The sequence below is a fragment of the Muscardinus avellanarius genome (assembly GCF_963383645.1).
Source record: "Muscardinus avellanarius genome assembly, chromosome: X".
Lineage (NCBI taxonomy): Eukaryota > Metazoa > Chordata > Mammalia > Rodentia > Gliridae > Muscardinus > Muscardinus avellanarius.
Genome location: NC_137792.1, coordinates 13,177,648 through 13,203,619, shown reverse-complemented (window position 1 = coordinate 13,203,619; position 25,972 = coordinate 13,177,648). Strand labels below are relative to the sequence as shown.

Below are 25,972 nucleotides of genomic sequence, written 5' to 3'. Positions count from 1 at the left end.
TATTAATCCAAATAATCCTGAAATAATTTTATGAAAGAAAGGAATGCCAGACATACTTCATGGGGGATCCACGCTGTTGCAGATCCCCTGATCGAGCTTTCTCAAGATCTGCATGAAATTGCTGTGGCACTAGGGGTCTAGCTCAGAGGTAGAATGCCCCTGAGTTGAATCCCCAGAACCAACAAAGAATGCAACACCCCTAGCCCTTTAAAAACATTTTTGTTTCGAAGCAGGTTCTCACGAAGTTACCATGCACTGACATTGAACCAGCAAGCCTCCTGTCTCAGCCTCCCAAGTATACTTAGGTTACAGGCATGTGCTATCATGCCCAGTTTGCGTGTTTTTTTAATTAGTTATGTGGCTGCCAAATGATTGTGTATGGAACATTTGTGACCTAATATGAACTTAAGTAAATCTTCAGGGAAGCTTTTATTTTATTTATTTATTTTTTATTTTTTGGTGGTACTGGAGTTCCTGGAAACCCTTCTACCTCAGGGCTACACTCCCAGACCTATTTTATATTTTTATTTGGAAACAGGGTCTCTTAAGCCAGGGTGGCTGGCTTCGAACCTGCATGAACCTCCTGTCTCCGCCTCCCAAGCGTGGGCATTACAAGTGTGCGCCACCATGACCGGCTCAGAAGCTTTTATTTTTATGGTATTGGGGATTGAACCTAGAGGCATTCTACCTCCAAACTACACTTCCAGCCTGATTTTATGTCTTTATTTGGAAACAGGGTCTTACTAGGTTTCTGAGAGTCTCACTACATTGCTGAGGCTGGCTTTGAATCCATGATCCTCCTGTCTTAGTCTCCCAAGTACTGGGATTACAAGTGTGTGCCATCACGCCACCCAGCTTTGGGGAAGCTTCTTTTAAAAGGAATAGAATTGGAATTAAGTTTCTATAGGAATCTGACTTATGGGTTTCTGTGGTTGTTCCAGGTATCTGCAATCATTAGTTCAGAACCTGTTATTAATTCTGCGCTTCAAGAAACCTGTTATAGACCATGCAGCCCAGCAAGAACGACTTAACTTCTGGTTTGATATAATTTTTGAAGCAGTAAATGGAACTACTAAAGGACTTAGATTTCCAGTAAGTTCTGTTGAATCTGCTTCCCCTCTCCTGTCCCCTTCTTTCCCCTCCTCTCACCTACATTTTCTCTCCCTTCCCTCTCCCTTTCTTTTCTTTGTCCTTCCCTTTCTGGGATGGAACTCAGGGTCTTGTAAATGTTGCCAAGAACCTGAACACTGAGCTAGACCCTAAGGCCCAAATTCATTTTTAAAGATAGACAAAAGAACCTGAAGATAAGTGTTACCTGAGAGTTGAATACTTTGAAAGGAAGAAAACCATAGAGCAATTTAAAATGTTTGGATAGCCATCAATCTTATGTGGAATCCGGAAGTGATATATCAATTCCCTAAGTTATTTTGCTTATCAGAATGAAGCAAGGAGTAGGGCTGAGAGAGGATGCTCAACTTTCCATATTACACAGCACAGCCCCCAACCATAAATAAATATCCAGCCCTAAATGCCAATAGTACTATGGGGGAAAAACTCTTCTCTAACAGATTTTAGCATTAATGGTGAAAACATGAAATTAAAAGCTGTCTTTTATTAAGCTAGAGTTTGCCTCCAGTGCCACTAATTAACACCTAAAACTTTGTTGAAAAAGCAGACTTGAATTTAGCCCTTCATTGAAATTTTGTTTCAATTCTGAGACCATCTTACTAGGAGTTATATGTAAGATATCTAAAGGTCCTGGCAGTTGCACATCACTTGAGTTTCATATTTATGCCATGTGACTTTTGCGAACTTTTGGCTTTCAAGAATTCCATTAAACATCTAATATAGATGTAGTTGGAAATGATTATGATAATTATTTTGTTTTTGAGCAATATGTTTTAAAATCTTTTAATTATGAAATATTTCAATCTTGAAAGGTACAAATCAGTAATTAAACACTTGTGTAACTTCTACTTAGTTTTAGCAATTTTTTTTTTTTTTTTTGGTGGTACTGGGGTTCCTGGAATCCCTTCTACCTCCGGGCTACACTCTCAGGCCTATCTCTGTCCCCACCTCTCTCTCTCTCTCTCTTTTCCTGTTCCTTCTCTTCCCTCTCATTCTCTCTCTTAAACATACTTCACCAATGCAAATATCACTCACTTTTCACCTCCTTGTATGTTTAAGACTTGGTACCTGCTAACCTTATTTCCCTCCACAGCTATAATCTAGTGAGGTGTGGTGGTGCATTCCAGTACTTGGGGGCTGAGACAGGAGGATCACAGGTTTAAGATCAGCCTCAACAATTTATTTAGTGAGACTCTCATTTAGTGAGACTCTCAGAAGCCTAGTAAGACCCTATTTTCAAACAAAATTTAAAAAGGGCTGGGGTGTAGCTCAGAGATAGAGTTCCCCTGGGTTCAATCCCCAGTATATAATAATATAATATATTTGTATGTGTATGTAACACACACACACACACACACACACACACACACACACATGATCTATAATCTTTAATCAGCCTCTTTCTTCTGTTATCTCCTCAGGCAGGCCTTATGTGGCCACCCTGCCTTAAGAAGTAAATTCCCCCACCTTATTTTCTTTAGAGATCTATATAACATTAGATTGCATACGCCAATGTGTTCGGTGGTCCGATTGCCCCATTGGAGCACAGAACTGCTACAGATAGAGTCTCCTATACTCGACTATACCCCTGGCTCCTAGAACCAGCTTGGTATAGTTAGTTCTCAATGATTATTTTTTTTTCACATACATCTTCTCACTTCATCACTAGTGGGCCACCTATTTTAGATTGTTGTGTCTTATAAGAATCTGTTCTTATTTTAGGTTCTGGTGATAGAGCCAACCAAAGTTTATCAGCCTTCTTACATTTCAATCAATAATGAAGCCGAGGAGAAAACAGTTTCTTTATGGCATGTTGCACCCATGGAAGGGGTAAGGAAAAAAAGTTATGAAGAGTTTTCTGTCTTTTGTACTATTTAACTAAAGATTCAATTTTCAAATAGAAGAGGTATGTGGTAGTATTGGGAGAATAGCTTAATACTTCTGAATTACGTGACTATGAGAAGGTGTATCAAAGATGAAAGAAAGGACGCATACTTTTCCATCTTAGGTATGTGTATAAATGTATACATAGGAACATATATGAGTGCCTGTAGGATGTAAGTGATTATGTGTGTTTTTACATGTAATATATACAAACATAAAACAAATACAGATTTTTACAAAGTTAAACAATAAGGAGGAGATAGCGGATATTCAGAGAAAATTTTTCCATATTTCTTAAACCTTGTTTCCATATTTATTCCCATCCTCATCCTAAGTGATTTGGTGGATATCCCTGTATCCTTTCTCTAAACTGACTTATACATGTGTGATATATCTTATACACATATACATTAAGAGACATTTACATTACAGTGTGATAATACCGCGTGCAGCGTTTTGCAACTTTTTAAAACCTCATAAATATGTCATGGTCAGTTTTTCACATACTACGCATTAATCTAATTATTTAAATGTCACATTCCCTATGTTTCCATGTCATATGGTATATTTCCCAGTCTAGATAAGCCTACTTTATTTTGCTTCTTTCTTACTGATACACATCTAGGTTTCTATTTTCTATTCTTGCCAATTATATACCATTGTGCACGCTGCCAGCTTCATTCTACCATGCTCAGGGAAGCATGTCAAGAACAGAGATTCCCATGTTTAAAACATTGATAGTTACTATCAAATTTATACTGTTTCAGTTTATACATATGCCAAATATACAGGGGACAAGAAGTTGTAATTGTTGATTTAAAAAGAATACAAAAATGTTGAGCTGGGCCTTATGTTTTGTGTTAATAGTGATATTTTCAGATCTTTTCCTAAAGTCCTTCATCACTTTTATCCTTCATAAATTTTGCAGTAGTAAGGAAACATAGTACCTTGACAAATACATTAAATTTATTTGCTATGTATGCATGTGTTTACATGGAGTATAAAAATACTTTTGCTATTAACTTGGCAAAGAAGGCTTAATTTTCTTCTTGGAAGCAAGGGTGTGAACGATTGTATTGTTATCAGGTAAAAATACTATCTTTGAAAAATAAGATGTATCATTCTACATCAGATATAGTCATGTTATTTCAATTGAAAGCTAGTAACCTTTTTCAATATTTAACATTGGAGCAATCTTATAATTGAAAATAGCATCAATAGCCATTAATGGGGATGGGCTGCCATGATGCACTTGTGCTTTTTTCCTGTAATATGTACATTAAATATTTGAGCACAAAAGCGAAAAATTCAAACTATAATAATAAACTACATATATGGAATTCAAACAGATCTTAGTTGGAGAACGTGTACATCTTTTTATTTACTGTGCCTCTTCTTTGTGTATTTTTTTGTGGTATGGGGAATTGAACCCAGGGGTACCCTAACTCTGAGCTATACCCACAGCCCTTTTTATTATTTATTTTTTGTGGTACTGGAGCTGGAACCCAGGAGCCTTCCTCTTCTGGGCTATACTCTCAGACCTATTTTATATTTTATTTTGAAACAGGATCTAAGTTTCTCAGCTAAATTGCTGAGAGCCTCTTTAAACCTGCAATCCTCCTGTCTCAGCCTCCCAAGTACTGGGATTACAAAAGTGTACCACCATGCTCAGCTGCCTTTTTGTTTTTTAAATTTTGAACCAGAGTCTGGCTAAGTAACTGTCCACTGGTCTTGAACTTGTAATCCTCCTGTCTCAGTCTCTCAAGTACTGAATTTTAAAGGTGTATGCCACTGTGCCTGGCATCTTTGGGCATTTTAAAACTTGTTGCACAAGTACAGGTTCAGCCTACCTAATTTAAAATGCTATAAAATCTGGAGCTCTGTTAGTGTTAGCATTCAGAAATTTTCAGATTTTGAAGTATTTCAGATTTCATATTTTCAGATCAGGGATGCTCACCCAGTAAAATCTTTGCAAATATTTGAAAAACTTAAAATTTGCAAACTCTAAAACAGTTCTGCTCCCAAGCATTTCAAATAAGGGCTGTTCTATCTACATAACACATACATGGAAAAGTACATAAGTCATAAATATACCACTTGATGGATTTTTTTTTAATTTTATTTTATTGGTGCACTGTATTCATACATCATAGTGGGATACAAACTTTTGTAGACATACATGCACACATCGCCCAGTCAGCCCCCACCCGATCCCCACCCCATTCTCTCCCCATCCCTCCTTCCCATGCTTGGCTTAGTGGTTGACATCTAGTATTATAGCAATTTATCCAAAATTAAAAATGATAATCTCACATAACAGTTTCATTTGTCTGATACCAAGTGTTTGATGATTTAAAGATAGCATTTCAATATTTCTTTTTGCTTTCTTTCTTACTAGAGCATATTTTTTCTGTTTTTTTAGGTGAAACTATCATATATTTATATATTTATTTTTCAGAAAAAAATCTATCCTAATATGGAATATGAATTCTAGATACCCAAAACGATCTTGAAAAAGAACAAAGCTAGCAGATATATATTTTCTGATTTCAAACCATATAAAGCTACAATAATTGAAACAGTGTAGTACTGTTCTAAAGGCAGATATATAGACCATTGGAGTTAAATACAAGCCTAGAGCTAAATTCTTCCCTATATTGTCAAGTTATTTTTGACAAGGTTTCCACGAACATTTGGTGGTGGAAATAATAATCTTTTAACTAAATATTGTTGAAAAATAATAATTACATGGAAAAGAATAAAATTGGACCTTTACCTAATCCCATATACAAGTATTAACTCAAAATAGATAAAAGACCTAAATATAAATCTTAAGACTATAAACTTTTAGGAGAAAATCTGGGTCATAAAACCTCACAACATTGAAATTGGCAGTGATTGCTTGGATATGATTTCAATGGCACAGGCAACAGAAGAGTATACAAACTCCCTAAAAAATAAAAGAAAATATTGTATATCCAAAGACAATGTAAACAGAGTTAAAAGTTACTAATAGAATTGGATAAAATATTTCCAAATGCTATATCTGAAGGTATATTAATATTCCAACTAGAAATCCTAAAAATTAACAACAATAAAGGCAAACAATACAACTTAGAGATAGGTAAAAGACTAATATAAATAATGAATCTCCACAGATAACCAATCTTAGTTGTCTGTTGGATGGAAACTCTTGTTTCTCTGGTTCTGGTGAGTGTTACCTATTTCTTCTTTGTAGTTAATCTCTTTGAGTATTTTCTCTAGCGCTGGTTTTGAAGACATAAATTCCTTCAGTTTCTGTTTGTCATGGAAGCTTCTTATTTCTCCATCTAATTTGATAGAAAGTTTTGCTGGATAGGAGATTTTTGGCTGGAAGTTGTTTTCTTTCAGAGTTTGGAATATGTTACTCCAAGCCCTTCTGGCTCTCATGACTTGGTTTGGGAAGTCTGGAGTGATTCTAATTGGTTTGCCTCTGAATGTCAGTTGGCCCTTTGTTTTTGTTGCCTTTAAGATTCTCTGCTTGGCTTCCACATTGGTCATTTTGACAATTATATGGCGTGGGGATCCTCTTCTCCGATCCTGTCTAAAGGGAGTTCTATAAGTTTCCTGGATCTGTGTATCAACCTCTTGCTCTATATTTGGAAAATTTTCTGCTACTACTTCCTTGAAGAGATTGTTGATCCCTTTGATATCACTTTCTTTTCCCTCCTCTATTCCTATTATTCTTAGGTTAGCTCTCTTAAGATGGGCCCATATTTCTTCAATGTCAGATTCCTGCTGTTGGATATTTTTTTCTAGATTAGAAACTATGCATTCATTTTTGGATTGCTCATCTTCTAAGAGCGAGATTCTGTTCTCCATGTGGTCTAATCGGTTGTTTGTGCTTTGAATTGAGGCCTTTACTTCATTAATTGCATCCTTTATCTCTTTTTGGCTCTCTCTGAGATCTTTTCGAAGCACCTCTATTATTTCTACAGTTATTTTCCTGATTTGATCTTCTAGAAATCTCTGATTTTCTGTTTTATCAGGTTCTGATGTTGTGGGGTTGTGCACATTCATTACTCCATTGTTATTCCTCTTTCCCATGATTTCGGAGGTTTGTGCCTTCTCTGGGTTCTTCCCTTGGGTCACTATGGCTTCAGTTAAGGTGCTCTGGATCTCGAGTCTGTATTATCTCAGACCCCACTACTCCTTTACTGGGTTGTATCACAGAGTCTCCGACCCAGGGAGTCGATAGAGGCTGCTTTAAACTATGGGGGGTGCCAGCTTGCACGTTCTCCTATGGTGTGATATCTCTGCCACCACCACTCCCTCACTGGGTCAAGTCCCAGGAGGCCCAATACTGCGATTTCTCCTCTGTGGCCCGCAATTTGACTCACTGTTCTTGAGTACGCAGATGTAGCTGTACTGGACTCGGTGAATTCACTGCTGCTGCCGCCGCCGGTGGCAATATGGCGCCTCTGCCACGCCCTCGGCCATGAGGCTGGCGTATTTTTTCTTCTCTGGTTTTGATTTCCACTCTGAATCCCTGCAGCGTGTGCTGAGCTCAGCCACTGGGAGCTTTAAATGCTGTCTGCGCCGAAAGATCCCGCCTGGCTGTTCCGCAGCAGCTCACCTGGCTTGCTGTAGCCGTCCGCTGAGTTCGCCGCTGCCGCCGGCAGTATGGCGCTGCTGCCGCGTCCTCGGGCTCGTGTGTCTCCTCTGTGGCCCTGAGCTCTGTTCTCAGTCCGCTTTCTCTCTGGAGCCTGGTGGTTTTTTTTTGTTTTTCTGGTGATGGTGTTTTCTGGCTATGAAAGGCGCTCTTTTTGTGGTAATGGAGATTGGTTCTTAGCGGGACTCTTAAGCCCCGCTTTTCTCCGGATTTTTCACTAAGTGAATACACCTCAGTTCTCAGATGGAACATCAGTTCTCAATTCTTAGAACATCAGCATCCCCTGCTCCTTTTCCCCTTGTTCCATCCTCCATGAAGTAACCCCTTTTCAGTTCAGACATCCCTATACCAGAGGCTGACATGTTTTCTTTGTCATTGACACCACTGTCATAAAAGAGGATTTTCAAAATTCAGATATGTTATCTCTATTTCTTTGATATAGGTGCAGGTACCTTATATATTGATAAGCAGTTGCTGAAAAAATTAAGGCTACTAAATCACTCTTGATACACTTAAAGCAAAATGGTTTGATCTCAGTGGAATTCTATCATCTTGGCCCACCTCATTTAAATTCTGTAATGGTTGATGGCTCTTAAAAATATTGTTGGTAGATATCTCACTAGTTGTAAATGGTTTACTTTGTTTGCATATAGTCTGAAATTAGAAATACAAAAGAGTTATATATATATATATATCAAATGCTAGTTTTTCTTGATAAGATATTTTATATAAGTACTTATAAATGTCAAAGGAAATGCCTGAGAAAAATATAAAATGTAAGTTGTATTTTTCTTTGAGAGGAGTATTTTGCATTCACCTTCATTTACAATTTTAGAATTGTGCTGAATGTGAAAAGCAAGCAAATTTGCCTATAGTGAGATGACATTTTTTCTAGACATTGTTGCATTTTTCCTGGTGCATTATGTATGGATGTGGGGAAGAACATTGCACATGCTTGTGTACAATGTCATGTCCCAGCCATTGTAAAATAAGATTAAGATCCTGGTTTATTAGTCAAGGGTTCAGAAATTCATTGGATGGCTGGGCAAGGTGGCACACACACTTGTAATCCCAGCATTTGGGAGGCTGAGACAGGAGAATCACAGTTCAAGGATAGCCTCAGCTACTTAGTGAGGCCTTTTGAAACTCAGTGAGATCCTGTTTCAAAATAAAGAATAAAAAATAGGGTTGGGGTGTAGGTCAAAGGTAGAATGCCTCTGGGTTCCATCTCTAGTACCTCAAAAAATTCATTGGAAATAAAGAGGCAGTAGTAATATGCCAGTAAATGTTGAACAGCCAATTTTCTGTGAGTTCAGGCTAATATTTAGTGTTTGCTGATTTCCATGGTATAAATACTCTTGATGAGGCCAGGTGTGGTGGCACACGCTTGGGAGGCGGAGACAGGAGGATCGCGCAGGTTTGAAGCCAGCCGCGCTGGCTTAAGAGACCCTGTTTCCAAATGTAAAATAGGTCTGAGAGTATAGCCCGGAGGTAGAAGGGCTTCCAGGAACCCCAGTACCACACACACAAAAAATACTCTTGGTGGCCAATTTCAGGTAACCTCAGGCCAACCAAATGGATATTACTGTTTAATATCATTTTCTACAGTTGTGATGTATTAGTGGTAGAGTTTGTAGTTTTCCTGAAACTAGATGTTAGTCACTCATTTTGAAGTTAGCCTTGTACAAAGTTTAAGACAAGGAATGGAGAGGTCAGGGTTTTTTTCTAGGTGCATGTTGGTACAGATTGAATGCTCAGTTTTGTATTAGTCATGGCAGATCAGCTGCTAAAACAAACAGCCCCCAATCTCAAAATCTTAACATGATAAAAATTTGTCTATGCCTCATGTTAATTCCAAGTTGGCAAGAGGCCCTGTTCCATCTTGTTGTGGATGGGGAAAGAGAAGGTAGAGGATTTACCAGGGAGATTTTTATGGGCCAGGCCTGCAGTGGTACAAACACTTCTGTTCACATTCCATTGGTCAGAACTCTGTCATAACTGCAAGGGAATCTGGGCAATGTCGTTTAACTGTGTTCCCAGAGAGAAGAAGAAATGAAGATTATTGAATGCTGAAGAGTATCTGTTATAGTCTTCTCCAAATATATTTGCAAGTCACTCAACTTAGATGGACTGTTCCCAAACCTGCTTTAGAGTGTGCCTATTGTGTTGATAGAAGAAGAAAGACCACTGTGTTTTATGTCTCAGATTATTACTTATTTCAAGCTTATATCATTTTATTTAAACTAGACTAAACACAAATGAATTTTATAGCATATTATAAAATATTTCTGGTGTCCCAAAATATCAAAGTATATTGCTCTAACCCTTAGCCACTATTGAAAAGAAAATAGCAGAAAAAAATTGAACACGCAATGAAATGAAAAATAATCCTTTACATGGAAAAAATTAAGCTACTAACTTCTGTCTTTTGATACTTACAGACACAAATCCATGAATGGAATTTTACAGCCTCTTCTATTAAGAGAATAAGGTAAGAATGTAAGAGAAACTATAACTATTGTTTTAATACAAATAACAACAGTTAATGTTTTATGCACTTTAATGTTTTCACTTATTCATAAGAAATGATGTTCTTATTTTTTATTTTTTATTTTTATTTTTGGTGGTACTGGGGTTCCTGGAAGCCCTTCTATCTCCGGGCTACACTCCCAGACCTATTTTTACATTTTTTTTATTTGGAAACAGGGTCTCCTAAGCCAGCGTGCGTAGCTAGCTTTGAACCTGCGCGATCCTCCTGTCTCTGCCTCCCAAGCGCGGGGATTACAAGCTTGCGCCACCACGCCCAGCTTTCTTATTTTTATTTATTTATTTATTTTTGGTGGTACTGGGGTTCCTGGAAGCCCTTTTACCTCCGGGCTACACTCCCAGACCTATTTTTACATTTTTATTTGGAAACAGGGTCTCCTAAGCCAGCGCGCGCGCACGGCTGGCTTCGAACCTGCGCGATCCTCCTGTCTCTGCCTTCCAAGCACGGGGATTACAAGCGTGCACCACCACGCCCGGCTGTTCTTATTTTTAACAGAGCCCAAAATAGACAGTTATCTCTTTTGTTGCCCTGAAGTTCATAGTGTGCTGCTAGTTAGAGCTTCTTGGTTTGTTAGCAAAGTAGTTTTTCTCATATCCAGCAGAAGAAATTCCCTTGTCTCAGAGCTAAATAAAAGTTATATCTGCAGAAAGATAAAATGTGTCTTCTTTGAGCCAAAAATGTTCAAGTGCTCAGGGCCCCAAGAACTGAAGTCAGGAGTTATTTGCTAATAACACCTGGGTGGTATCTTCTGGACAGAGCAGTGGAGCCAGATGTATTGTTGGGGAGAGAATGAGGTATTGTATTCCAAGGAGAAGTGTGGCACTTGAATTTTTGGTCAGGAATAGTGACCATGTGTGACTTTCCCCAAGTAGGACTAACACACCTCAGCTACACTAGTCACCCTACCAGCACATCAAAGGGTGGGAGTGGGTCTGAGATAGACGCGAGGGATTTTTTTGTGTGTGTGGTACTGGAGTGGAACCCAGGGGCTTCTCTCCATCTGGGATACCCTCCCAGTCCTATTTTATACTTTATTTGGAAACAGGGTCTCATCAAGTTGCTGAGAGCCTCACTCAGTAGCTGAGGCTGCCTTCGAACCTGTGGGATCCTCCTGTCTCAGCCTCTTAAGCGCTGGGATTACAAGTGTGTGCCACCACGTCCAGCTAGATGTGAGTTTTAATCCCTCCTTGCTGTGTTACATTGGGAAATCACTCAGCCTCTCTAGGTCTCAATTTATTTGCTATGTTTACCAAATCAAGAGCTTTGTCTAGAACTTTATGTCCTTTCTCTGATCCTCTGACTACCTCAGGCCAGTGAACACATCCCTAGTTACCATCAGACATGGTATATGATTCTATCCTGAACATATCAATGTTTCACTTGAAACAGTGATTACATCACTTTAAAAGGATGGAAATAATTTAAGTACAGAGCAGTACATGTGGATAATACTGCCAGAAAACACAAGGTAATCCAAAAATGTTGAGCATTTTCAAAAATGTACTACTTAGTAGTGAAGTTGTACAAGAGCATGTAGTCAAGGACCTTCTCTTTATACCTCCTCATAGACATGTTTCCAGCTACCATTTCATTCAGCAATGAGGATTTTCAGAGGGCCGAAGCTGGCTCCTACCTAGGGACTGGCAAAACACGAAGGGCATGCATTGTACATTCCCAAAGCTATCCAATTAACTGTGATAGTTTCTTTACAGATTGGTTTTCAAAACTTTGCATATGTATAACATAGCTTTCTTTTTTAATCACTTAAGAGTGTTGCTGTTTCAGCCCATTATTTGTCATGTTATCTATCACATAAAGAATGTTCTAAGATGCTTTGGATATCAGGAACAGGTGGCTTAAAAGGTGTCAGATAAAGTGGCTTCATTGGTTTGGAGAGCTGACTGTAGACAAGTATGTAGCCTGATTCCCCATGGTGCCACCTGGCAGAATAAAGGTCATTGCTTTAACCCAGTGTGGGTGTTAAACTCTCTAACAGGGAAATTTGTCCTCAGATGGAGCAGAATCTGACAACAGATTCTGTCACTGCGTATGTTCAACCAAGCTGAATATTGCATGTTTGAAGTGTTGAAGAGTAGAGTCTAGACATTGGGTGGAGATATACCAGATAATATTTAAAGGCATTTCTTGATCTAAGATGCAATATTTACTTCTGTTTACTTTGTATGATAATAAATGTGGTGTCCTGATATTTTCCAAGTCTAGGAATTCTTAGATGCCATAATAAAGGAGTTCACAAATAATTTGCCTGTCTTTTAAAAACTATTTTTGTTCTAGGTATTGAACCAGGAGGATTCTACCTTTGAGTTACACCCTCAGCTCTTTAAATTTTTTTTTATTTTGAAACAGAGTCTAGCTATCGACTTGCAGTCCTACTGTCTCAGCCTCCAAAGTACTAGCAGTACAGTTGTACATCACCATACTCAGCTTACCTTTCTTTTTATGAGATTCTAGAGGACAGGGACCATATTTATTAAATGTTTCTGTTGCCCATATGCTTTGCTTAGCAATAAATATAGAGGAAGTTCTTGATACACATTAAAGTCAGTTGATGAATATAAGCTCAAATGTAAACAATCAATGTCACTGATATTTAAATTTTATAGAAAAATAAAGGATAAATTTTTAAAGACTAACAATTCAAGAATTTGTGAAATGAAATGAAAATTTCTAGATTTTTCTTAAATATTTAAAATTGGTGTCATAACATATGTATAAACTTATATTTTAAAATTTTACAGCGTATCCAAGTTTGATGGACGGTGTTGTTTCCTTTATGTTTATTGTAACTCTGATGACTTTCATATCTACTTTTCCACTGAAGACCAGTGTAGTAGGTGAGTTATAGTTGATTAAGATATTTGCAATCTATTTATGGTGGATAATTATTTATTTATTTATTTATTTATTTATTTATTTATTTATTTATTTATTGGTGGTACTGGGCTTCCTGGAAGCCCTTCTACCTCCGGGTTACACTCCCAGACCTATTTTATTTTATATATTTTTATTTGGAAACAGGGTCTCTTAAGCCAGCGCGGCTGGCTTCGAACCTGCACAATCTTTCTGTCTCTGCCTCCTAAGTGCGGGGATTACATGCGTGCACCACTACTCCAGGCTGCCTCCTAAGTGCGGGGATTACATGCGTGCACCACTACTCCAGGCTATGGTGAATAATTTTAAAGGGTCTTTGTTGGGAAAATATTTGTTTTGCTTAACTATCTCTTTTGAAATTTTAACTCACTGAAAATTATTTTTATAGCTTTGATATATAATTCTCATATCTCTACTCCATTTAAAACTTACAACACAATGCTTTTTAGTATATTTAGAATTTTGCAACCATCAGCACTATGCACTTACAGGATATTTTCATCAATTCCCAAAGAAGCCTAGTATCCTTCAGCAGCCATTCCTCATTTTCTCCAACTTCATTCTTCATACGCCCAGGCCTATGCAACCAGTATTTTACATTATATCTCTGTGATTATGCCTATTTTGAGACATTTCATCATATTTGTGGAGTTATACGATATGTGCTCATTCATGATTGGCTTCTTCCATTTACTATAGTGTTTTCAAGGTTGATCTGTGTGGTAACATGTATCAGTATTTTGTTGCTTTTTGTGGCTAAATAAATAAATATTTCATTGTATAAATATGCCACATTTTATTAATCTACTATCAGTTGATAGGCATTTGGGTTTCTTTCGCTTTTGGCTATTATGAATTTTGCTTTTATGAACATTCATGTTCATATCTTTGTGAGGACATATGTTTCCATTTCTCTTGGTGTCAGAATGCTAGGTAACTGTGTTTAACTTTTTGAGGAACTGTCAAACTCTTTCTCTATTTTACATTCTCATTAGCAATATATGATAGTTATATTTTTCTATATCTTTGCCAACACTTCTTGTCTGTCTTTTTTATTATAGCCATCCTAATGAGTATGTGATAGAAGGTCATTGTGATTTTGACTTGCATTTCCCTAATGACTAGTGATACTGAGCATCTCAGTGCTTATTGGCTATTTATATATCTTCTTTGAGAAAATGTCTATTTCAATCTTCATTTTCACCTTTGTAACCCAAAACACCAAACCACACGTTAGAAGAAGGAAGATTTATTTGCTATGGTTCCAGAAATGTCAGTTCATATTAGACTGGATTCCAAGCAGACACTAGAGCTTCAGGCCGTCAGGATATCATGGCCAGGAGCAGAGAGAAGAAGGAGAGATAGAAGCAGAGATCTAGTTATCAGCTAGCTCATGGTGGCAGAGAAGAATAGGAAGTTGCATCAGACTGCCCAGGGGACACTGTCCCTGGCCATGCCCCCAAGGACTCTTCACCAGCAACAAAGTTCTGCCCCTCACATGGCTGCCTTGTCTACCCTGTAAGTTCTAGGGGACAGTCTAAATTCAAGCCATAATGTTCTATTTCTAGCCCCGAAGACTTCAAGGATTAAATCTCCAGATCTGTAGGGGAATAAATCTTTCTTCGCCTAAATTGTAGTTGTTAGTTATGTTGAATTATACCTGACATATATGGTGGTAAGAATTCTGACTGAAACAGAAATTGGTACCAGTGAAGTCATTGCTATGATTTTACATGGCCATGTTGTTTGGAAGCCTTTGGAACTGGTTTGTGTGAATAGTTTGGAAAGGTCTGGAGATACAGGCTCTAGAAGCCTTAGAATGTTGTAAAAACTGCACTTAGTGGGTGATTCTCAATGGAGCTGGGAAGGCCAGAATGTTGATAGAAACAGGGAGAGTAAAACAGAAAAAAATAAAAAAGAAAGAAAGATAGTAAAGACTGTTGAGGTTTCAGATGGCAAGAACTCCATATGCAATTGGTCCAGATGCCATGCCATAATTACATTCTGATGAAGAACTTACCTGCATTTCACTGGTGTCCTCAGACTTTGTACACGAAGACCAAATTTAAAGGCAATGGACTACTTAATCTGATAAAGGAAGTTTCAAAGCATCAGTGCATCGAGTTGGTGGGTATTGATGGCAACCTATATCTAAATTTATTGTGATAAAATGGAGTTGAAAGTAGAAGAGAAGGATTTTGAATACTTGTAGTTTGGCCAGAAAAGCCCATGTAAAATTAGGGCAAAGGAAGTTATGGTTGCTGGGGAGATTACTACCACCAAAGAGAAGTACATTGCATAGAGACGGTAATTAAGGTGGCTTGAGGGTGTCTGTTTAGCTATGAGAGTGAAGCCAAAGCTGTAATGGAGACTCCAGGAATTAAAAGTTGCCAGTAACATCCTTCTGCTGAGGAAAACTACAAGCTGTAGGCAGTGGAGTCAGGCTAAGAGTAGCATAGTGGCTACAACAAGCAAGGCTGTAGGGAGAGGGCTGCCAAAGCTCTTTGAGGATCACGTCTCACCATCATGTACCCCCAGATGCACACTTACAGCTTACCTTCGGGCTACACTTACCTTACACTTACCTTCGGGCTACACTCCCAAACCTTTTTTATATTTTTTATTTGGAAACAGGGTCTCTTAAGCCAGTGAGGCTGGCTTTGAACCAGCACGATCCTCCTGTCTCCACCTCCCAAGCATGGGGATTACAAGCGTGGGCCACCACGCCCGCCTAACTTGGACTTCTGAGTGATGCTGGAACTGTTAAGACTATGGGTACTCTTGCAGATGGACTAAATGCATTTTGCATTGTAAGATGGCGATGAGATTTTGGGAGCCTGGGGCAGAATGGTGTAGTTTGGATTTGAAATACCTCCCAAAAGCTCATGTGTTAAAAGCTTGTCCCCACTGCTGTAAGGTTCAGAGAGGACTTTTGAATAGAGGAGGTGGGTCATTGTGGGTATGGTCCTGAGGACTCTTTATGTCCATGGTATCTGTGTGTGTGTGTGTGTGTGTGTGTGTGTGTGTGTGTGTGTGTGTGTCTCCTTCTCTCCTCTCACCTCTCTCTTCTCTCCTCCCCCCTCTCTGTCTCGGTGATGTGAGAATTATATTCCTCCACCATATTCTCTGCTGCCAAGGTTGATATACCAGAGGTGGCCCTATGAAGTCAAACCATAAGCCCCAATAAACCTTTCCTCCTCTCAATTGTTCTCATTGGGCATTTTGGGGACAGTAATGAAAAAACTTACTAAAACAATGAATTTTCAAATACCTTGCCCAACTTAAAAAATATATATTAGTTTTGGTTCTGGAGATTGGACCCAGGGGGCATTTGATTTCTGAACTAAAGCCCTGGCACTTTTTATTTTGAAAGACAGTTTTGCTAAATTGCTGAGTGTCTTTGTACATTGTGGAGGCTGTTCTCAAACCTGTGATCCTCCTGTGTCAGCCTCCTGAGTACTGGGATTATGGGTGTATGCAACCTTACCTGACTAGAAAAGTACATTTTTTATTTAGAAAAATATTCAGAGGAGCCGGGCATGGTGGCACATGTTGCTAAGTCTCACATCATGGCTAAGGCTGTCCCGAGTACTGGCATTATAGGCATGTGCCACCACTTTCAGCATATATATATATATATATATATATATATATATATATATATATTGCAGTACTGAGGATCAAATCCAGGGGCATTCTACCTCTGAGCTATACCCCCAACCCTATTTTTTATTTTTTATTTTGAAACAGGGTCTCAGTAAGTTGCAGAGGGCTTCACTAGTAGCCGAGGCTGGCCACAAACCTGCGGTCCTGCTGGCTCAGCCTCCCAAGTACTGGAATTACAATCATGCACCACCACACACGGTTTCATATTTTTTTTTTTTACTGAACTGGTTGAGATTAAGTTGTAGACATAATGCTGTGTTACCACTAATACAGCATATTTCCTAAAAGCAAGAAATGTTCACTTATGTAATTATAGGAATTAAGATTTGTATGATACTATAATCCATAAACCATACCCAAATTTTACTTACTGTTTCCCTAATTCCCTTTATAGTAAACAGAAACAGTTCTCTCATCCTCAGTTCAGTCTATGATCACAAGTTACATTTATTTGTCATGTCTGTGTTCATCAGTTTTTGTCTTTCTTGACCCAATACTTGCAGAGAGTATAAATTACATGTTGTGTGGGTCTTTGATTTGAGTTTCCTGTTTTTTCATTATTGTATTCATGTATTTGATACAGGAATACCACTGAAGTGATATTAAGTTTTTCTCAATGCCTCATATCAGGGGACACTCAGTATCCGTGTATCATTCCTGGTGGTGTTAACTTAGGTGAACTGGTGAGAGTGATGTTTTCTAGGTTTTGCCCATTTTAAATGGGCTATTTGAATTTTAAGAGTTCTTTACATATTCTCCATAAAGTCTCTGATCAGATGCAGTTTGCAAATAGTTTCTCTCATTCTATAGGTTATCTTTCATTCTGTTGATCTTATCACTTATAACACAAAAGTTTTTTTGTACTTGTATTGGTACATTATAAGTAAACATCACCTGCATCAGGTGCATGCTTATAATCCATGTACTTGGGAGACTGAGACAGGAGGGTTGCAGGTTTAAGCCCAGCCGTGGCAACTTAGCAAGGCTAAGTGAGATCCTGTTGCCAAATAAGAAATAAAGTCAAGCTGGAGGAGTGTAGCTTGGAGGTAGAATGGCTCTGGGCTCAATCCCTGGTATCAAAAAAAAAAATGTATACAGCAGCCGGGTGTGGTGGCGCATGTTTGTAATCCCCACATTTGGGAGGTGGAGACAGGAGGATCGCGCAGGTTAAAAGCCAGCCTCACTGGTTTAAGAGACCCTGTTTCCAAATAAAATAAAAAAATAGGTGTCTGCGAGTGTAGCCCGGACATAGAAGGGTTTCCAGGAACCCCAGTACCACCAAAAAAAAAAAAAAAAAAAAAAAAAAAAAATATATATATATATATATATATATATATATATATATATATGTATGTACAGCATAGTAAGGTTGAAAGTGATACAAACTTATGTCCACAGAGGACTTGTATTTCCTTCCACATCCCACCCCTCATACCAACATATGTTAGTAAAAGTGGTAGTGATTTCTTGATAATGGGCAGCATTATTTGAACTATTTCATTCCACAGTTCTCCTTTTTCCCCTTCCTCTATTCTACTGGACCCTCTTTGCATTTATCTGAAGTCCCTTTTGTTTCCTATTTTCTCTCTAGCTTCCACATATGAGAGGAACCATGCCCTTTGACTTTCTGAGAGTGGCTGACCTCATTTAGCAAAATATTCTCCAGTTCTATTTTTCTGCAAATTACATAATTTTGTTCTTCTCTATGGCTGAGTAAAATTCCATTGTATATTTATACTACATTTTCCTTATCATTCATTTGTTGACAGGCATATAGATTGGTTCCATAATTTGGCTATTGTGTGAATTGTGCTACTATAAACATGGGTAAACCTGTGTCACTAAAGTATTCAGACTTTAACCCCTTTGGAAAGATACCAAAGAGTGGTACATCTGGGTCATATGGTAGTTCCATTCCTAGCCTTCTGAGGAGTCTCCATACTGATCACTATAGTGGCTATACTAATTTACAATTCCTCCAAAAGTATATGAGTTCCTATTTTTTTCACATCCTCATCAGCATTTCTTATTGTTTGTATTCTTGATGATTGGCATTCTAACTAGAGTCAAACTTAACATAACGTTCTCCAGGCCCATCCATTTTCCTGTAAGTGACATAAGTTTGTTATTCTTTATTGCTGAGTAGAATGCCATTGTGTATAAATCCCATAATTTTGTAATCCATTTCTATGTAGATAGACACTTGGGTTGGTTCCATAATTGGCTATTATGAATTGTGCTGCTATAAACCTGGATATGCATGTGTCACTATAATCTGATTTCAATCCACTTGGAAAGCTACCCAGGCTGGATCATATGATAAATCCATTTCTAATTTTCTGAGTAATATTCACACTCACCTCCACAGTGGCTGCACTGATTTGTAATCCCACAAACAGTATATAAGGGTTCCTATTTCTGGAATCACACCCTCACCAGCATTTTTTGTTGTTTGACTTCTTGATGATTGCCATTCTAACCGGGGTTAGATAGAATCTCAGTGTAGTTTTGATTTGTATCTCCCTGATTGCTAGTGATATTGAACATTTTTTCACATGTTTATTGGCCATTTGTATTTCTTCTGTGAAGTATCTATTTAGTTAAATTGCCCATTTCTTGATTGTATTTGTGTGTGTTAAGTCATTTAAATACTTTGTGTATTCTAAATGTTAGAACTCTGTCAAAGGGATAGCTGGCAAGAATCTTTTCCTTGTCTATAGACTCACTCTTTAGACTCTTGATGGTTTCCTTTGAGCAACAGAAACTTTTTAGTTGAATGCAATCTCACTTATTAATCCTTGTTGTTATTTTTTGTGGGTCTGGGGATGGAACCCAGGAGCATTCTATCTCCGAGCTACACCCCCTGCCCTATTTTTTTATTCTTCATTTTGAAACATGGTCTCACTAAGTTGCAGAGGGCTTCACTAAGTAGCTGAGGCTGTCCTCGAACCATGATCCTCCAGTCTCAGCCTCCCAAATGCTGGGATTACAAGCGTGCGTCACCACGCCGGGCTAATCATTGTTTTAATATTTTCTGCCTTGGGGATCTTATCGAGGAAGTGTCTACCTATGCCTATATGTTGGAGTGTTGTACCTATGCCCCCCTAGTAATATTAAAGTCTCTTGTCTAATTTCCAGCTCTTTGATCCATCTTAAGGTAAAGTTGACTCTTGTGCAGGGTGAGAGGGAGGAATATAATTCCATGTTTTTGTGGTATTGGAAATCAAACCCAGGGGCATTCTACCTTTGAGGTACACCCTAGCCCTATTTTTTATTCTTTATTTTGAAACAGTCTCACTGTGTTGCAAAGGGCCTCACTAAGCAGCTGAGGCTATCTGGGAACCATGATCCTCCTGTCTCAGCCTCCCAAATACTGAGATTACAAGCATGTGCCACCATGCCTGGCTCATTAATTCCATTTTCATACAAATGGATAATTAGTTTCCCTAAGTACATTTGTTGAAAAGGCTGTCTTTTCTCCAGTGTGTGCTGTTTTGGTGCCTTTGTCAAAAATTAGTTGTCTTTATGTGTGTAGATTTGTTTCTGTACCTTCTATTCTATTCCATTGATCTATATGTTTTTGTGCTAGTACCATGTTGTTATTTTTTATTAATGCATTGTAATCATACATCTAAATGAGGTATGGGACGCGCAGGTTCGAAGCCAGCCACTCACGCTGGCTTAGGAGACCTTGTTTCCAAATAAAAATGTAAAAATAGGTCTGGGAGTATAGCCTGGAGGTAGAAGGGCTTCCAGAAATCCTAGTACCACCAAAAAAAAAATGAAAGCAATTTCATTCACAATAACCTAAAAAAATAAATAAGAATAAATCTAATCAAGTAGGTAAAGACCTCTGTAATGAAAGTTATAAAACACTAAAGGAAGAAACTAAGTTGCTGAGGGACTCATTAAGTTGCTAAAGCTGGCCATGAACCTGGGATACTCCTGTCTCAGCCTTCCAAGTACTGGAATTACAGGCATGTGTCACTACGCCCAACTGTTTTAATAATTTACACGCAAGTAAAGTGTGTAAAGTACACTTAAGTATATAGCTAGATACATTTTTACCTATTGTCTATACCCATGTACCCATCTCCCAGATTGATACTCCAGAAATTGCCTTGTGACCCTTTCCAGTCATTAAGCCCCCTTTGGCAATAAATATATTTTATTTCTACCACCATAGTGAGTTTTGCCTGTTGTCAAAATTCCAATAAATAAAATCAAATTTATTGTACTTTATCATTGCTCCTTTTTCCTCTCTTAAAATAATAGCCTGGGATTTGTCCATGATGTATGTATCTGTGCATCCTTTTTTTATTTATAGTTCCATAATTTATTTTTTTTTTATTTTTGGTGGTACTTGGGTTCCTGGAAGCCCTTCTTCCTCCGGGCTACACTCCCAGTCCTATTTTATATTTTTGAAACAGGGTCTCTTACGCCAGCACGGCTGGCTTCGAACCTGCGTGATCCTCCTGTCTCCGCCTCCCAAGCGTGGGGATTACAAGCGTGCGCCACCACGCCCGGCATAGTTCCATAATTTAAACACAACAATCTACCTATTCTCCTGTTGATGAGTATTTGGATTATTTCTAGTTTGGAGCTATTAGGAATAAACTTCTATGAATGTTCTTACATGTACATTTTGGTGACCATACACATTAATTTGTGTTTAATATATACTAAGTAGTAGATTATTGGATTATAGGATAGGTTTATATTTAACTTTGACTGATGCTGTCAGTAGATTTCCAAGTGGTCTCATGAATTTATATTCCCCCCAGCAATGTATAGGAGTTCTAGTTATATCTTATGCTTAACAAAAGTTAGTATCATCTTTTATTTTTATTTTTTGATACTGGGGATTGAACTCAAGGGCATTATAACTCTGGAATACATCACCAGCCCATTTTAATTTTTTGTGTGTGTGGCTCTGGGAATGGGACCCAGGGACATTCGACCTCCGAGCCACACCCCTTACTCTATTTTTTATTCTTTATTTTTTTTTGTGGTACAGAGGGTGGAACTCAGGGGCTTTTCTACCTCTGGCCTATACTCCAAGACTTATTTTTTTATACTTTATTTGGAAACAGGGTCTCACTAAGTAGCTGAGGCTGGCTTCGAACCTGTGTGATCCTCCTGTTTCGGCCTCCCAAGTGCTGGGATTATAAGCATGCACCAACATGCTCGGCTTATTCTTTATATTGAAACAGGGTCTCACTAAGTTGTGGAGGGCCTCATTAGGTAGTTGAGTTTGTCCGCAAACCATGATCCTCCAGTCTTGGCCTCCTGAATGCTAGGATTACACGCATGTGCCACCACACCCGACTCCTATTTTAATTTTATTTGGAAACAAGGTCCTGCTAAGTTCCTGAGGCTGGCCTTGAACCTGCAACCTCCTATCTCAGCCTCCCAAGTACTGGGATTACAAGTCTGCACCACCACATTTGGCTTAGTATTGTCTTTTAAATTTTAGTTATTCAGATGAGTGCATATCTTGTGTCTCCTAAGAAGCCTGATCTTTGGGTTTTTGAGTGTTCAAATACTAGAAGAAAAGGTACCCATGGGTTGATTAAAAAATGAACATTATAGCCAGGCATGGTGGCACACGCTTGTAATCCCAGCATTCGGGAGGCTGAGACCGGAGGATGGTGGTTCGTGGACAGCCTCAGCTACTTAGTGAGGCTCTTTGCAACTCAGTGAGACCCTGTTTCAAAATAAAGAATAAAAAAATAGGGCAGAGGGTATAACTCAGAGGTCAAATGCCCTTGGGTTCCCTCCCCAGACTCGCCAAAAAAAGGAGAACATTTTAGTGTTTTGTGGAAGTTACCCTGAAGTATACACTATTTCTCTCTGCCATCTTTTTTTAAATTTATTTTTATTGGTGCATTGTAATCATATATCACATTGGAATACAAGACTTGAGAAGATATACAAGCACACATCATCTAATTAGCCCTCATCCTGAGGCCTCCGAGGCCAGGATAGGAGTCTGTCGAGGGGTTAGGCCGGTACCAGGGTCAGCGAGGCTGGGAAGGAGCCTGCCTTGAGGCTAGTCTGGTGCTGGGGCCACCGAGGCCAGGATTAGAGCCAGCCGAGGGTTTAGGCCAGTGTGGGGGCCAGCGAGGCCAGAATCTCTCTGCCATCTTAAAAGAGAATTCTGGCCAGGCGTGGTGGCGCATGCTTGTAATCCCAGTATTTGGGAGACTGAGACAGGAGGATCGCAGTTTGAGGACAGCCTCAGCTACTACTTAGTGAGGTCCTTTGCAGCTCAATGAGACCCTGTTTCAAAATAAAGAGTAAAAAATGTGGCTGGGGGTGTAGCTGGGTTGTAGAAAACCCCTGGGTTCCATCCCCAGTACTGAAAACAAGAGAATTCTGAATGAAAACATTCCATTGGTTCAAGATTATTTGTATGCAAATAGATAATTGCACAAGTCTAGGAAGTGGCTTATGTAGTTCTGCAGCATTTGTGAGAAAAACTTATGGGTAATAATTGGTATAGGATTGGTCTTGGTCAATAGAATGGTGTGGTGGTCTTACACATTACCTTCTCACCACTTCCCTTATACAAGACCTTATTGCTTACTGGGAACTATGTGGTGTACAGCTTGAGAAGGGTTGGTTGCTTTATTTTTTAAACTGATTAGATCATCACTACAGTGCTGGTCTCAGGGCCAGGCTTAAAGAGTAATATAATGGACCTATTTGAAGGATGACTAACTAGTGAAGTGATTCCAAAATGAGTCCTAGGAGAAATAGAGAATAAGAAATGAAGAATTACAGGGATATGATAAAGGTATATGTGTTGCTAACTGTTGCTGCAATGTAGTAAAGGATTTAATTATTTGAATGCATATTTACTTTATTTTAAATTGATATATAAAATTTTATGCATTTATAGGTTATGTGATATTTCAATACATATATGCATTACATAATGTTCAAATCAAATACATATATCTATTATTCTATATTTATGGTGAAAATATTTAAAATTCTTCTAGTGTTTAAAAAATATAGTACATTCTCATTATCTACAGTTACCGTACTATGCAGTAGCACACCAGTTCTTCTTTCTCCTATCTAACTCAAGATTAGTGCCCATTGATCAGCTTTCCCCACCTCTCCCTTTCCACTACTCCTCCCAGTCTCTCAACTGAAACCACTCTATTCTCAACTGATACCAGACTGTCAAAGAGACAGATTCTCATGTTCATTGCAGCATTATTCACAATAGCCAACAAAAGGAAACCATCTACATGTTCCTCAGCTGATGAATAGACAAAGGAAATGTGGTGAGTCCGGCATGTGGTGGTGCACACCTGTAATCTCAGTACTTGGGAGGCTAAGACAGGAGGTACATAGGTTCAAGGCCAGCCTCAGCAATTTAGTGAGGCTCTCAGCAACCAAATGAGAACCTGTATCAAAATAAAAAATAAAAAGGACTTGGGGTGTAGTTCAGAGGTAGAATGCTCATGGATTGAATCTTTTTAGTAACACACACACACACACACACACACACACACGACACATACATACAGTGGGTGTTAACTCTAAGCAGTCTGTGGATGGAACCCACATGAAAGAAGTCTTCAGGTCAATCAAAGGGAAACACTTCTCATTGAGTTCAACAAGGAATGAGCTGCCTTTGGGTGGTAATTGGTTTTCTGTTGTAAATGTTCTCAAGAATCATTTGACCAACTAGTTGTTAGAGATACTTTATACAGAGCACTCAAATATTGAGACTAGATTAAATACTCATGAAAGAACCATGTGAAATCAAGGAGTAGATCGATTATTCCATGACTTGTAAAAGTTTGATTTACGTTTAAAGTTTAATGTAATATAAAGCTCAGTAAAAGGTAAGGAACAATAGTGATCCTAAAGGGCAACATCTTTGTGACATTTGCTGTTTTAGATTTTGCTCTTTGGTCAAAATGATGCTAACGAATGCAGTGGGCAGTTCAGTGGAGCCAGAGGGAGATGCCAATGGGGAGACCTTAGAGGTGAGTCACAGACGGAAAAGTTCTTTGCTGCGTCTTTGATGCTTAAAGGAAATGTCCCAATTTTCATATAGAAGTCTTTTATTGAGTATATTTAAAAATATGTCTGAACCAGCTATAACAATCCATGACTCTTAGAGAGTAAGTGTAATGTGTCCCTATAGAAAAATTGCATTATCATTGGATCCTCTCAGTTTAAGAAAAAATTTCTTTTGTGCACAATCTGTGAAATATTTTTCTAGACCAAAATTTTCTTTTGTGCACAATCTGTGAAATATTTTTCTATACTAATTATACTTATGATTCAGGTGAAGTGTAGTGTATTGGAAGCAGATTTTTTCATTTATGACAAAATGACTTTAGTTATATTAACTTGTATACAATATATTAAATATAACTATTTTTCATTTTTAAGAACATAGGATAATAAGCTCTTTTGGATCTCATAGTTGTAGTCCAGTTACCATGCCACTTGACATAAGTTTAGGTCTTGCATAGTTATTCAGATTTGTTCTTAATTCTTGTTCTCCCTGTAATTATAATTTAATGAGCTTTTATTATACTTTCAAGCTACACTGAAATTAATTCCTTGAGGTTTTCTTCAGAAAATATCAAAGGGATTCACTTTAATAATTGAGTCAGATACTAGGATTATTCACTTAGAATAAAGATTTGTTGTAGAAATGAACTAAGTGATTTACTTTGTAGGAAACAGAAAAGTATGAGATATATTTCTTATAGAACAGGCTGATTTCTAGTTAAATCAGACAGTGATGGAGATCTCTTATTGATCTTAAATTCTTAAATGTCATGAACATCCCTAAAAGTAGAGGAGAAGGGACACACACACACAGAACTTTGTATAAACTGTACTTCTATAAGTAAACACAATAGAGCATGTAAAAATAACATAAATATCCATTGCTTCCTGTGTGCTTTAAATATATGTTGCTCGGCCCATGGTTGGCTTTGTTTTAATCATTTAAAAGGATGGATGGGAATGCAGTTGTGTTTGACAGCTTCTGATGATAAGATTGGGAGAACAAAATAGCAATTCTAATTATAAATTGAAATTTTGCAGTATGTGCTAGATCTATAGGACTGAAAGAAAGGGGAAGCCCCAGAATATGTATTTTAAGACATTTGAACTGTGTTGACAGTCAGTTACTTCCTGAGCTATTGAAAAAGATATGTTTC

At 38.2% G+C, this 25,972-nt stretch overlaps 1 protein-coding gene across 1 annotated transcript in view; it reads left to right on the top strand.

Annotated features, from left to right (window-relative positions):
• The window catches only part of MAP3K15 (mitogen-activated protein kinase kinase kinase 15), a gene marked incomplete at both ends in the record, with an annotated part of 131,200 nt that overhangs the window by 79,110 nt on the left and 26,118 nt on the right, over positions 1 to 25,972 (top strand). The window contains 5 exons of the mRNA XM_080718806.1: positions 942 to 1,092; positions 2,851 to 2,958; positions 10,105 to 10,154; positions 12,971 to 13,066; positions 24,691 to 24,778. Of these exons, the coding sequence (XP_080574932.1) occupies positions 942 to 1,092; positions 2,851 to 2,958; positions 10,105 to 10,154; positions 12,971 to 13,066; positions 24,691 to 24,778 (493 nt within the window). The remainder of the gene's footprint in view (positions 1 to 941; positions 1,093 to 2,850; positions 2,959 to 10,104; positions 10,155 to 12,970; positions 13,067 to 24,690; positions 24,779 to 25,972) is intronic.